Genomic DNA, 13,199 nt, shown 5'->3' with positions numbered 1-13,199 from the left:
TAAAAATAATTTTTTGGTAGAGTGATAATTTATTCTCTGGGTAAGCTTGAATATATGAACGTTCATTTGAAAAACTAAATATGTGTCTTGCACTTGGCTAGATGCCTTGAAAATATATGGACAGTTTATGATCTGGCTATCTTGAGGAATTTAAAAACCTGTTGATAAAATGTATATTTCAAAACATTGAGGAATGAATGGAATTTAATTATGTCAAAGTACTTGTAGAGATAGTAGTTGTTATGAGAAGTCACAAATGGGAGAGAATTATTGGGTGAATGTTTATGAAGGCATTGAGTGTGGAGGATAAATAGAGTTTGGAGAGGTGAAGAGCACTTGAGACAGTCTTTTTTATGTTGTCTAATTCAAGGAATGTGTGAGTAACTGGCCCAAGTAGAATGTCAAGTACATGTTGGGGAATGATGGCATCAGATTAAAGAGATTTGAATACTCAGCAAAGGAGTTTGTTGACTGGTTTAATAACCATATTGGGTTTTTGTACAGGGAAGTAATTTAGTGAAAATACTGTAATAAAATTAGTTTTTCATTAATATGTGGGAAGAATTAAAGGTGGAAAATGCTAAAAAGATAGATGTACTTGTCTAGGCCTGAGGTAATCAATGGTTTATTCTCCGATAGAGCATAATTCACTATATTAATTGAAACATTCAACAGTGGATACTAAATATTTCAGAAATGGTAGCTCTTGCGCATCAGTATAGCTAAGAATAGAAATATAGCAGTATGGAATGTGAATATTTAGCTTTATTCTTTGTGATGATACTTGGATTGTCTACCAAAGAAAAATAGTAGCTTATATTTATGTCCTCCTTCAAAGCTTGCAAAGTATTTTCATGTGCTTTTTCTTGTTTATCCCTTCTGATCAACAATTGCGCTTTTATTGAAGATAATGAGCCTGTTGGAGTGGGATGTATGAAGGTCTTCTGGGACAGTGTGAGACACTTTAACTTGGAAGTAAACATGTTTAAGATTAGGTGGTAAGAAGTGGCAAAAGCGTAGGATTAGAATTGAGTACGTACCTGTGAAGGGCGGGGAATGTTTGGAAAGAAAGAACGTAGTAGGATTTCTTTCCTTGAGAAATCTTTTGAAATGAAAGAGAATTTCATTTCCCTGTTAGGGAAAAGTGGAGAAGACCTAATCATAATGTTCTATTATATCAATGTGGGATTCTGTTTAATAACTCAGTGTATTAAAGATAACATTAAAAGGAAAACTTTAAATATCTTTAATTTCATATAGTAAATCTACTTTGATTAAATACTTTTATTTTATTTGAGTGAAAAACTTTTAGATGTCAGTACTATGACTCATCTTTTTATTATAGGACTGTCACCAGACCTGCAGTCTATGGAGCAGATTCGGAGAATTATGAGACCCACTGATGTCCCTGATACAGGTTAAGTATATAGAGAAGTTTAGTTGTTATATATAAAATGTTGGCATATTTGAACTTAATTATACTTAGTGGAAGTAGGATTGGTTTGTGTAATAAATAATAGAGTTTTTTTTGTAGTCAGTAAGCTAACTACAGATTACTTGCAGTAATATAAGATACTTCCGCTTTCACTAGTTATTCCCCGAAGTGCAGAACTTCTAAATATGGTTCTGTCAAACTTATCACAAAAGATCTTGCTATTGATTTCCCTTACCTTCCTGTCTTTCAAAACTCTCATTCATATCACCATTGGTTATGTCCTTCAAAGACTTGTTAAAAATTAGTCAAAGTTTTTTAATTAATCTAATTTTTCTTGTGGCCAGCCTGGTGGCATAGTGGTTAAGTTCACATGCTTTGCTTCGGCAGCCCGAGGTTTGTGGGTTTGGATCTGGGCGCAGACCCAGCACTGCTCATCAAGACACGCTGTGGCGGCATCCCACATAAAGTAGAGGAAGATTGGCATGGATGTTAGCTCAGGGACAATCTTCCTCAAGCAAAAGGAGGAAGATTGGCAACAGATATTCGCTCAGGGCCAATCTTCCTCACAAAAAAAAAAAAAAAAAGGAAAATTTTTCTTTCTTAACCAAGAATTACAAGTACCTTCTTTTAAATTATCTAGTAGTTTTTCATTGTTTTCTACATCATCTCTATTTCAAATTTTTAGAGCTAAACTTTAAGGCTCTTGAGATGGAAGGCTCTTTAGATGTGTGGTGAATTATGAAAATTGTGTCTGAAAGATTTATGAAAATTGAGTATTCAGAATTCCAGATATCTCTTAGATAAGTGAAGCAAGTCAAAACAAAAGCATTTAAGTTCCATTTGAGGATAAATTGTTGTGTTGATTAATAAATGAGCCCAATTTAATTTTAAAAATAAGTGCTAGGCACAGTTGCCAGTTATCCTAACTTTTCTGTTGCCTTTTAAATGGTAATTATTCATATTTGAGTACCAGTGTATTTACTAAGGTGTGTACTAGTCGTGGCATTCATATCATAAGATGCCATGAAGACCTGAGAATTTAGTGCAGTTAAGTTCTATTTCCGCAGTTCAGCTTTTGCTTAACACATCAATACCTTTCTGTGTGGCATTTTCTTTTTTCTTTTTGTGTAGAAGATTGGCGCTGAGCTAACATCTGTGCCAATCTTCCTCTGTTTTATGTGGGATACTGCCACAGTGTGTCTTGACGAGCAGTGCTAGGTCTCCGCCCGGATCCGAACCTGCGAACCCTGGACTGCCAAAGCGGAGCTCGGGAACCCAACCGCTACGCCACCTGGCCAGCCCCTGTGTGGCATTTTCTGACACCACTTCTTCTACAAGGGGGTTTCCACAACCACGTCCTCAGATGCTTTACTTACATTTACCAGTTTATTATGAAGGATACAATTCAGGAACAGCCAAATGGAAGAGATGCATAGGGCAAGGTATGGGGGGCAGTGTTGGTGAACGGCTTTCACCAACCTGGAAGTTCCTCAAATCTAATTGTTGAAGGGTTTTTATAGAACTGAATTTCCAGTTCCCACTTCCCTTCCCAGAGGTGGCAGGGACAGGGTGAGAGGGCTAAAAGTTCCAACTCTAATCACATTTCATCTTTCTGTTGACTAGCCCCTTTTCTGAAGCTGTCTAGGAGGCTCTAGGTCACCTCATTAACATAAACTCAGGTGTGATGGAAAGGGGATCCTTATGAATAACAAAAGATACTCTTATCACTCAGGAAATTCCAAGGGTTTTAGGAGCTTTATGCCAAGAATGGGAACAAAGACCAAATATATTTTTATTGTATCACACTGTCATACTATTAAAAACATTAGCATAAGCAAAACTGCCCTTTCCCTCAGTTTCTACCAGACTTTTTTTTTTTAGGCAGACTTACATTGTTGAATTAATTGTCCCATTGTCATTTGTGTAATCAGACCTACCCTTTATGTATTGTATCATCAATTCTCAACAGACTTGAATATCTTCAAAATGAGGATTACCTAGAGTGCCATAGGGTCTAGAAATCCTGTTATAAATTAGGAACATCATATATATGGAGAAAAAATCTTTTAGTTTACTGATGCTGGGATTGTTTATTGGTAATTGAGTAAAGAGGAATTGATTGTTCATCAAATAGGGTTGAGCTGGTTAGTTAATAAGTTCATTTCCCACTCGTAAGATCTAGAGATTCTGTAGAAAGATAAACATTAAAAAATGTATGTAACTCAGTCCCCGAGCAAAACATAAGCAAATCTTTAAATTGGACTAAGAATGTGCATTTGGTTGCTTGTTTTTTTCTCTCTCTCTCTGATCTCCTTGGCCTTTTTTTTCTTTTGTGAGGAAGATTGGCCCTGAGCTAATATCTGTTGCCAGTCTTCCTCATTTTTTTTTTTTTTCTTCTCTCCAAAGCCCCAGTACATAGTTGTGTCTTCTAGTTGCATGTCATTCTAGTTCCTCCACGAGGGATGCTGCCACAGCATGGCTTGATGAGTGGTGCGTAAGTCTACACCTGGGATCTGAACTGGTGAACCCTGGGCTGCCCAAGCGCATGTGGACTTACCATTTGGCCACAGGGCCGACCCCCCTGGTTGCTTGTTTTCAAGTATGATTGGATTGTTTTGCTCGGTGTACTGAAAGCCTGATAATATCACTTAAAATGCTACTCATGACTAAACATCAACCATTATAAACAATTGTATAGATCCTCTTTTGTTAGTAAGCCACTGACATATTGCATGTTGTAGTAAGTTGCCTCAGAACTTACTTGTGTAAGTAGCACAACTTGTCTTGATTATAAAAGGAAAAGCATGCATTTTACCGGATTTTGATTGTAATTATAGAATATATTTGACTAAATCTAATAGAAACTAGTATTGAAATAATAGGGCATTTATTTAAAATGCTGTTTTTAAAATAAGGTACAATATAAATATATATTTCAAGCATTACATCTTCAGGGTTTCTGTTAATGGTATAGTTCAGACATAAATCAGTTTCAGGGGTGACAAGTTTCTCTCTTTAACATATTCTAGTGGAAAGTTTCTGAGATGCTGAAAACAGTCATTTTAAGCTTTGATATTCTCTATAAGCTTCAGAAATTTAGTTTATAAATTTATAAATTAACACATTTTTTAAAGCAGTAGTCTAATGATTGTGATGCTTGTTCATTAGGAATTGAATTAGAAAACATTGAACTTTGACTCTCAGATTCTTATCTTGATTCCATTAAGGTTGAAGGATGCCAGATTGTTGTTGTTGCTATCTCATTTTGTATGTGTTGACACTGTCATATTTCCCAAATAATTCTGAAAGCAACTACATTCTAGTTTTATCATCACATAAAAATTACAGGGGCCAGCCCTGGTGGCCTAGTGGTTAAGTTTAGTGCACTCTGCTTCAGCAGCCTGGGTTCAGTTCTTGGGCACGGATCTACACCACTCTGTTAGCGGCCATGCTGTGCTGGAGTCCCAGGTACTAAAAAAAAGAAATAGAGGAAGATTGGCACAATGTTAGCTCGGGGCAAATCTTCCTTAACAACAACAACAAAATGTATGTATATATTTAGATTACTGTCTTGGACTCCTGCTCACAGCTTCTCCTGTGGAAACACGAGAAAGTATGAACATTAAAGAGCCCTGGGAGGGTGTGTATGTATTTTTTTAAAGAATCAGCTTGTGTTCTTTAGAAATCAGAGCTTGTAAATTGAGACTAACTGTCCCAATGGATTTTGTATGCTGGTGGATTTCTTAGAACATTATAGTAGGAGCTTAGGAAATAATGATAGAAATTAAGAGTACATTACCACTAATTGTGAAGGGTGTTTTAGATAATTCGCCTATCAAGACAAGTTATACTGTGACTCAAAATGAACATCTCCTTTCCTGATGACTGACCTATATTATGAAGTTTGTGGGCTATAAAAAAAAATCTTCCCTTAACACTAATTTTTTCTTCCCTTAGCACCATCGTTCTTAGAAAAGTACTTATCATCTTCTCAACATCCACCCCCTCTTAGTCTCACTACAATTTGATTCTAACCCACTCTCGTCCCATCAGCCATCAAGAAACTGCTTTCATTAGGTCTTATGATCTAATTCTCTGTGGCACTTTTGGTTTTCATCCTACTCCACTTGTTCATTGCACTTCAAACTTAATCGTTTCCTACTTCTAGATAATTCTTAGGTCTTTCAGGAGATCTTTGCTAGTCTAATCTCTTCCTTTTGTTTTGACCATTCCTACTCAATATTTTTTATTGATTCCCCCTCCTCAGCTTGCTTATTAAATGTTTAATTCCTCAGAGTTTATTTACTGGTCTTCTCGCTTTGCATTCCCAAGGTGGTCTCAGTCCCTTCTAAGATTTGCAGTACTATTACTATGATAAAGATAGCCAGATAAATATTTTTAGCTCTGACCTCTTTTCTTAAGCCCAAAACATTACTAAAGCCAATGATTTTGTTCCTCCATATTTTACTTAAATCCTCTAGGCCTTCATGGAAAATGTTTTCTTCCCTCAAATTGATCTATAGATCAAATGCAATTCCAATGAAATCTGAATTGAGTTCGCAGAATTAGACAAACTGATTCAGAATTTTATATGTGGAAGAACAAAGAATTAAAAGTAACCAAAACAATCCTGAAGAAAAGTATTAAGTGGGGATACTAGTCCTACCAAATAAAAAGATTTATTTAAAAGCTCTAGTGTGTTATTGGCTCAAGGATACATAAAATAGATTAATGCAATAGACTGTGGCACCCAGAAACAGACAGTATAGGTAGCTCTGTAAGGAAAGGATGAGCTATTCAGGAAATCCTGCTGGGTCAATTGGTTATCACTACGGGAAAACTATATACAAAAGATGAGAAGTCTCTTCCACATATTGTGTGCTTAAAGTGTGCCATACACATATTCCCTGTCTGTGGGAAGGGTTGGAAAGGTTGCCTGGCTACCTTAAGCAGCCAGGCAAGATATATTTGTATGATTGCTTTAATAAAGAGTGGCTCAGTTCAGTGAGCTGGGATTCTGGGGACCAAGCGATTGTTACTGTTTTTTAAAAGGTAAGAGGGCAGGAGAAGAAATGTGATATAGTTATACCTTATTTAATAAACTTTGTTCTGCTTTTTTCATTGCTGTGCTTTTATTCTTTAAAGGTCTGCTCTGTGATTTGCTGTGGTCTGACCCAGATAAGGATGTGCAAGGCTGGGGAGAAAATGATCGTGGTGTTTCCTTCACTTTTGGAGCTGATGTAGTCAGTAAATTCCTGAATCGTCATGATTTAGACTTGATTTGTCGAGCTCATCAGGTATGAAATATAAAACTTTTGGATATTTTAATATTTATTAACTTCACACAAGTTCACTCCTTTTATTTTTGAGGAAACTGAGATCCAAGAAAGCTAATTATACGAGGAAAGCAGTGGGAGAGGTGAAGCCTGAACCTTGATCTCATAATTAACAATCTTATGATTTGTTAACCCTTTCTCACTCTCTAAGAGGAAATATTTCAAAAGAATATATTTTTGCAGTATACTGCAATGCCAGCAAATTTTTCAGTGATTGTCTAAAGCTTTCTAGAAATACTTGATCCTGTATTAATATGATGTTTACCTGTTATAGGTAATAATCAAATGAATTGTGTGCATTTTGATAAGAGCAAACCATATATAAAAAGACAATTTAACAATTTTTGAGACAGTTGGGAAAATTCGATTATAGACTGGGTATTATATCAAGGAGTCATTATTAATTGTTTTAGCTGTGATGATATTATTGTTATGTGAGAAGGATGTCCATATTTTTCAGAAATGCATACTCAGGTATGTAGAGGTAAAACGACATGTCTAGGATTTGCTTTAAAATGCATCAACAAAGAAAAAGGGGGATAAATGAAACAAACGTAGCAAAATTCTGGTAATTGAATCAGGGTGGTGAGTAAATGGGATTTTATTGAGCTCTTCTTTGTCTGCTTTTGCGTGTATTTGAATTTTCGTTCTTAAAATACATATACAATGTAGGTTTGTTTGTTTGTTTGTTCTATGTCCTCCTCTACCACTAGATTGTACATTCTTTAAGGAGGGGATCGCAACTTACTCACCTTTGAATATCCATTGCCATGTAAATTTACTGACATACTGTAGCGTGCATTTAGGGTTTGTTGAATAAAAATTAACAAAAGCTTGTTTTAACAATTTAATATATTAAGTCTTCACCATCTCTAAAACATAATTGGTATGAAATACATTGAAAGACATTTTAAAAAATCTTTTTTGGTTACTTTTAAAATACTAAAAGTATTTGAAATTCGTAAATATAATATTTTTAAATATTCTTTGTTAATTCTTTGTCTGTTAAGGTAAAACCTAAGTGTAAGCTATAGATCTCCATTCACTGGTCTTTTCAAAAATGGGTGATTTTAAAAAGTCAGGTTACTGATCTACCTTAGTTTGCACGGTCTTTTTCCAGACACCTCCAATATCTATTCTACTTAATCAAACATATTATCTCTAAAATTAAGAGATTTATAATGTGAAACACAAACTAAAGATATTTCCTTTAAAAAAACCTGTTCTTTTAGTAAATGTCTGAATGAATGAATAAGTGAACATTCAAACTAAACTAAAAGGATGTACTGAGTGCCAGGCGCTATGCTGAGCTGGAGTAGATAAAGTAACCAAGGTCTTAACAGAAAAGGTTAATATCTAAATTCTACCATGAGATAATTACAGCAGGAACATGTACAACAGGAACATGTACCTGATACTAAGGTAGGAATTATTTTTTTTTAATGTAAATTATTTTGGAGGTACTTTCTTATGAGCAAATATCGTAGGATAATTTTGCTTAATCAAAAGATACCTAAAAGATTTCAAAAGTATTCTTGCCTGCTATAAATAAATATAAAATGTTTACATGTCATTGCCTACTTCTCAAATTTGTAAAGCTGAGAAACGTAAATTGTTTAAATCACTCTGGAATTGACAACAGATTCTAGAAATCATGTTAAATCCTTAAGAAAAAGAATTATACACATAAAAATCTATAAGCAGCTAATTTTTATTAGGAGCTTGGTCTGTGTAAATTAAGCTCAACTTAGTAAAGGTTTCAGTGTCTAGCTACATAATACTAATAGAAAATTAGAGCAAGAAAAACATTCTTGACATAATCTGTCTTTCATTGTCTGGTTATGATTCATTGAATTAAGGATTCTATAGTTGGATTGTAATGCCATCATCTTAAGAAGTATTTGGTGTCCTAGCTCCATGTAGACTCTGTACCTATTAGCATATGGAAAGCCTTGGAACTGGCATGATTTTTTAACTTTTTAATAATCATAACTTTATTTTTATTTCATTAACAAAACAAGAGTGTTTTTCCAGGTCTTTGTCACGTTAATTTCAGTTAGTATAGATGGTTGAGAATTACCTATAAATAAGTGTTTTTTCTTTTGATGTTTCCTTTGACAGGTGGTGGAAGATGGATATGAATTTTTTGCTAAACGACAATTGGTAACCCTATTTTCAGCCCCAAATTACTGTGGCGAGTTTGATAATGCTGGTGGAATGATGAGTGTGGATGAAACTTTGATGTGTTCATTTCAGGTATGATATAAATATAAATTTATAACAATTAGAAATCTAATTAAAACTATTATCAGAAGAATTTTTCTTTTCAATTTGTGTTCTTTCCTTGAGCAAGTATAGAAAATTGGTTTTATTCAGAAGTGATGATCACTCATAGACTTATTAGAGATTTCTAGTTTCGTTCACAAAGGGGTTCCAGCCTTTTTGGTATATATCAAATTAATTAGAGTCTTAGGGAACCTACGGTATGTCAGTCATTTTTTTTTTTTTTTTAAGATTAGCATCTGAGCTAACATGTGTTGCCAATCTTCTTTTGTTTCCCCTTCCTCTTATCCCTAACTTCCCCCGCGCCCCCCCAGTACATAGTTGTATATTCTACTTGTGAGTGCTTCTGGTTGTGCTGTGTGGGAGGCCGCTTCAGCATGGCCTGATGAACCATGCCATGTTGGCGCCCAGGATCCGAACTGGCAAAACCCCAGGCCACTAAAGCAGAGCATACTACCTTAACCACTCAGCCATGGGGCTGGCCCCATGTCAGTCATTCTTGATGCAAGTGTTTAAATTGTTAAATTCCTGTATGACTCCTTGGATAGTGGCTTACCTGCTAAAAGAATGTGAATTCAGTGAATAGTTTATTTAGATTTTTGTTTTGTTTTGCAAGATGAACGGGTAGGACAGACATTGAGGAAAAAGAATTATATTGTAAACTAGATGAAAATAACATAGAATATTTACCTAAGAAAAAACTTTCCAAATAATCTTAAAGTACCCATTTATAAATACAGAACCATTTACATTTTAAAAAGAGACCAACTATAGCTTTAGTGTGCTACTTAACATCATTCTTGTTCACGGACTAAAACAACTTTAATACTTTGGTTTTGCAAAGATTATTTTATGTCCCTAATATGCACACACCTTTTAAATGTATAGGGACTTTCCCATCCCTTTTTCTCTTTATTGCATTATACTGTTTCTATGAACTAGTACAATTGAATGGTAAACGTTTGACTTCTCACTTACAATTTAAGGATAGTAACCAGGCCTTATGCTTCACCAGTCACCATAGTGGAGTTGGATTACTATGTTTTTTTCACTGAGGCGCTATGATTCTCTGAAGAGTTCTAAGAAATGCTTCATAAATCTTCTCTACACACTTTTTGTGTAAATATTGAGATTTTCTATCTATAATGTAGGTTAAAGCTCTATTTATACCCACCAGAATGAATATAATAAAAAAGTCAGACAGTAACAGGTATTGGTGAGGATATGGAGAAGTTGGAACCTTCATACACTGATGGTGGGAATGTAAAATGATGCAGCTGCCTTGGAAAACAGTTTGGCAGTCCCTCAAAAAGTTAAAAATAGAGTTTCTAGATGACCCAGCAATTTTCACTCCCAGCTATATACCCGAAAGAATTGAAAACAGGTACTCGTACATTTATATGCATATTCGTAGGAGTGTTATTTATAATAACCAGAAGGTAGAAACAACCCAAATGTCCATCAACTAAAGAATGACTGGGGTGTGGAATGTCCGTAAAGTGGCATATTGTTTGGCAGTTAAAAGTAGTGAAATACTGATAGGTGTGCTACAGCATGAATGAACCTCAGAAACATCTCAGTGAAAGAAGCCAGTCACAAAAGATCACATACTGTACGGTTCCACTTATATAAAATAAGCCAGAAAAAACAAATCAATAGAGAAAGAAAGTAGATTAGTGGTGGTTTGGAGTTGCCACAGGGTCAGGGGAGTGGAGAGTGGAAATGAAGAATGATTGCTTATGGGGACAAGGTTTCTTTTTGGGGTAATAAAAATGTCCAAAAATTAGATAGTAACAGTGGCTGTACAACTCAGTAAATATACTAAAGATCATCGATTTGTACATTTTAAATGGGTGAACGTTATGATATTTAATATATATAAATCAAACTATTTTTTAAAATCTATTTACATATAAAAAATGGTCTGAAGAATTTTTGACTAATTACTCTCTAAATAAATAGTGACAGAATTATGATGAGGCCCTAGGTCTTGTGACTCCTGGACTAGTGTTATTCCACACCACAGATATATACTAATTTGAAAAAAGTTTTACTTAAATCTAAGGGTTGGATAGTTGATAGGACTCATGTACTCGAGCTTTTGTTATTAAATTATCAACGGAATGACAAATAATAGCAGTATTCCGACATTTGCACACTTTAAATATGAGAAATGTTTGGAACTTTGCTGGTTTTTTATGCGTTTTTATTGCACTTTTACAACAATTCATGTCACTTATTGAAAAACCCACTATTACAACAATTGTCTTAAACTTATTGCACTTGAAAGAATAACATTGTTAATACATTGTTTACTTTAAGATATTGAAACCATCTGAAAAGAAAGCTAAGTACCAATATGGTGGACTGAATTCAGGACGTCCCGTCACTCCACCTCGGACAGCTAATCCACCGAAGAAAAGGTGAAGAAAGGAACTGTGTAAAGAAACCATCAGATTTGTTAAGGACATACTTCATAATATATAAGTGTGCACTGTAAAACCATCCAGCCATTTGACACCCTTTATGATGTCACACCTTTAACTTAAGGAGACGGGTAAAGGATCTTAAATTTTTTTCTAATAGAAAGATGTGCTACACTGTATTGTAATAAGTATACTCTGTTATAATATTCAACAAAGTTAAATCCAAATTCAAAATTACCCAATAAAGTTACATCTTCATGTATCACAGTTTTTAAAGTTGAAAAGCATCCCAGTTAAACTAGATGTGATAGTTAAACCAGATGAAAGCATGATGATCCATCTGTGTAATGTGGTTTTAGTGTTGCTTGGTTGTTTAATTATTTTGGGCTTGTTTTGTTTTGTTTTGTTTGTTTTTGCTAGAATGATGGCAAATATCTTAAAATTTTTTCCCTAAACATTTTAAAAAATGAAACGTGGAAGAGCTTTAAAGACATTCACTGACTATTATTTTTCCCTTGCTTATTTACTTACAGACCTATTTGATCTTACTAAAACTTCTGCCTCATTACAATAAAAAGGAATTTTAGAGATTGATATTTTTAAAAAATAGGTAAACTGTCCAATCCAGTGATTTAATCAACAGTTTGACTGGGCAAACTTTACAGCTGATAGTGAATATTTTGCTTTATACTGAAATTGCCACTGATTTGGATTTGTGCACTCTAATTTTTAACTTATTGATGCTCTATTGTGCAGTAGCATTTCATTTAACTTTAAGATAAGGCTCATATAGTATTACCCAACTAGTTGGTAATGTGATTATGTGGTACCTTGGCTTTAGGTTTTAATTCGCACGGAACACCTTTGGCATGCTTAACTTTCTGGTAACACCCTCACCTGCATTGGTTTTGTTTTTTGGGGTTTTTTTTTGTTGTTGTTATTGTTGTTTGTTTTTAGATTCACAGAACATGAGAATCCTTTTTTGACAAGCCTTGGAAAGCTGACTATCTCTTTTTTTCCTCCCTCTGTACGAAGGATGTATTTAAATGAATGCCGGTCAGTGGGACATTTTGTCAACTATGGTTTTGGGTGCTTAACTGTCTAATATTGCCATGTGAATGTTGTATACGATTGTAAGGCTTATGTCACTAAAGATTTTTATTCTGATTTTTCATGATCAAAGTTCATATAATATTGTATAGACATGCTTTGTAGTGAACTATAGTAGCAATAATTTCTGTACATGATCAAGGGTTTATTGCAGCATTTCTTTTCCTGTTCTCTCTTTTTTTTAAGGGTTAGTATTAACAAATGACAAGGAGTAGAAAAGTCAGCATAGAGATTTTAGAAGGAGAACTTACAGGACACAGATTTGTGATTCTTTGGATGCGACACTTTTGGATGTGATTCTAAAAGCTTTTATTGAGCATTGTCAAATTTGTAAGCTTCATAGGGATGGACATCATATCTATAATGCCCTTCTATATGTGCTACCATAGATGTGAAATTCTTGACCTTAATATCGTCTTTGAAAATGTTAAATTGAGAATTCTGTTAACTTACATTTTATGAATTGGCATATTGTATTACTGCAAGAGATTTGATTTTCAGCACAGTGCAAAGTTCTTTCAAATGCGTATGTCTTTTTTTCTAATTCCATTTTGTTTTAAAGCACATTTTAAATGTAGTTTTCTCATTTAGTAAAAGTTGTCTAATTGA

The 13,199-nt window shown here is 34.4% G+C and overlaps 1 protein-coding gene across 3 annotated transcripts in view; it reads left to right on the top strand.

Annotated features, from left to right (window-relative positions):
- PPP1CB (protein phosphatase 1 catalytic subunit beta) overlaps nucleotides 1–13,199 on the top strand; it is a 40,368-nt gene extending 27,169 nt beyond the window's left edge. For all 3 annotated transcript variants that reach the window (XM_046661409.1, XM_046661410.1, XM_046661408.1), the window contains 4 exons: nucleotides 1,346–1,417; nucleotides 6,581–6,732; nucleotides 8,893–9,027; nucleotides 11,377–13,199. In XM_046661409.1, the coding sequence (XP_046517365.1) occupies nucleotides 1,346–1,417; nucleotides 6,581–6,732; nucleotides 8,893–9,027; nucleotides 11,377–11,481 (464 nt within the window). In that variant the 3' untranslated portion in view covers nucleotides 11,482–13,199. The remainder of the gene's footprint in view (nucleotides 1–1,345; nucleotides 1,418–6,580; nucleotides 6,733–8,892; nucleotides 9,028–11,376) is intronic.

The sequence above is a fragment of the Equus quagga genome, chromosome 5 (genome assembly GCF_021613505.1).
Source record: "Equus quagga isolate Etosha38 chromosome 5, UCLA_HA_Equagga_1.0, whole genome shotgun sequence".
In the NCBI taxonomy this organism is placed as follows: domain Eukaryota; kingdom Metazoa; phylum Chordata; class Mammalia; order Perissodactyla; family Equidae; genus Equus; species Equus quagga.
This window is presented reverse-complemented; position numbering and strand designations above follow the sequence as displayed.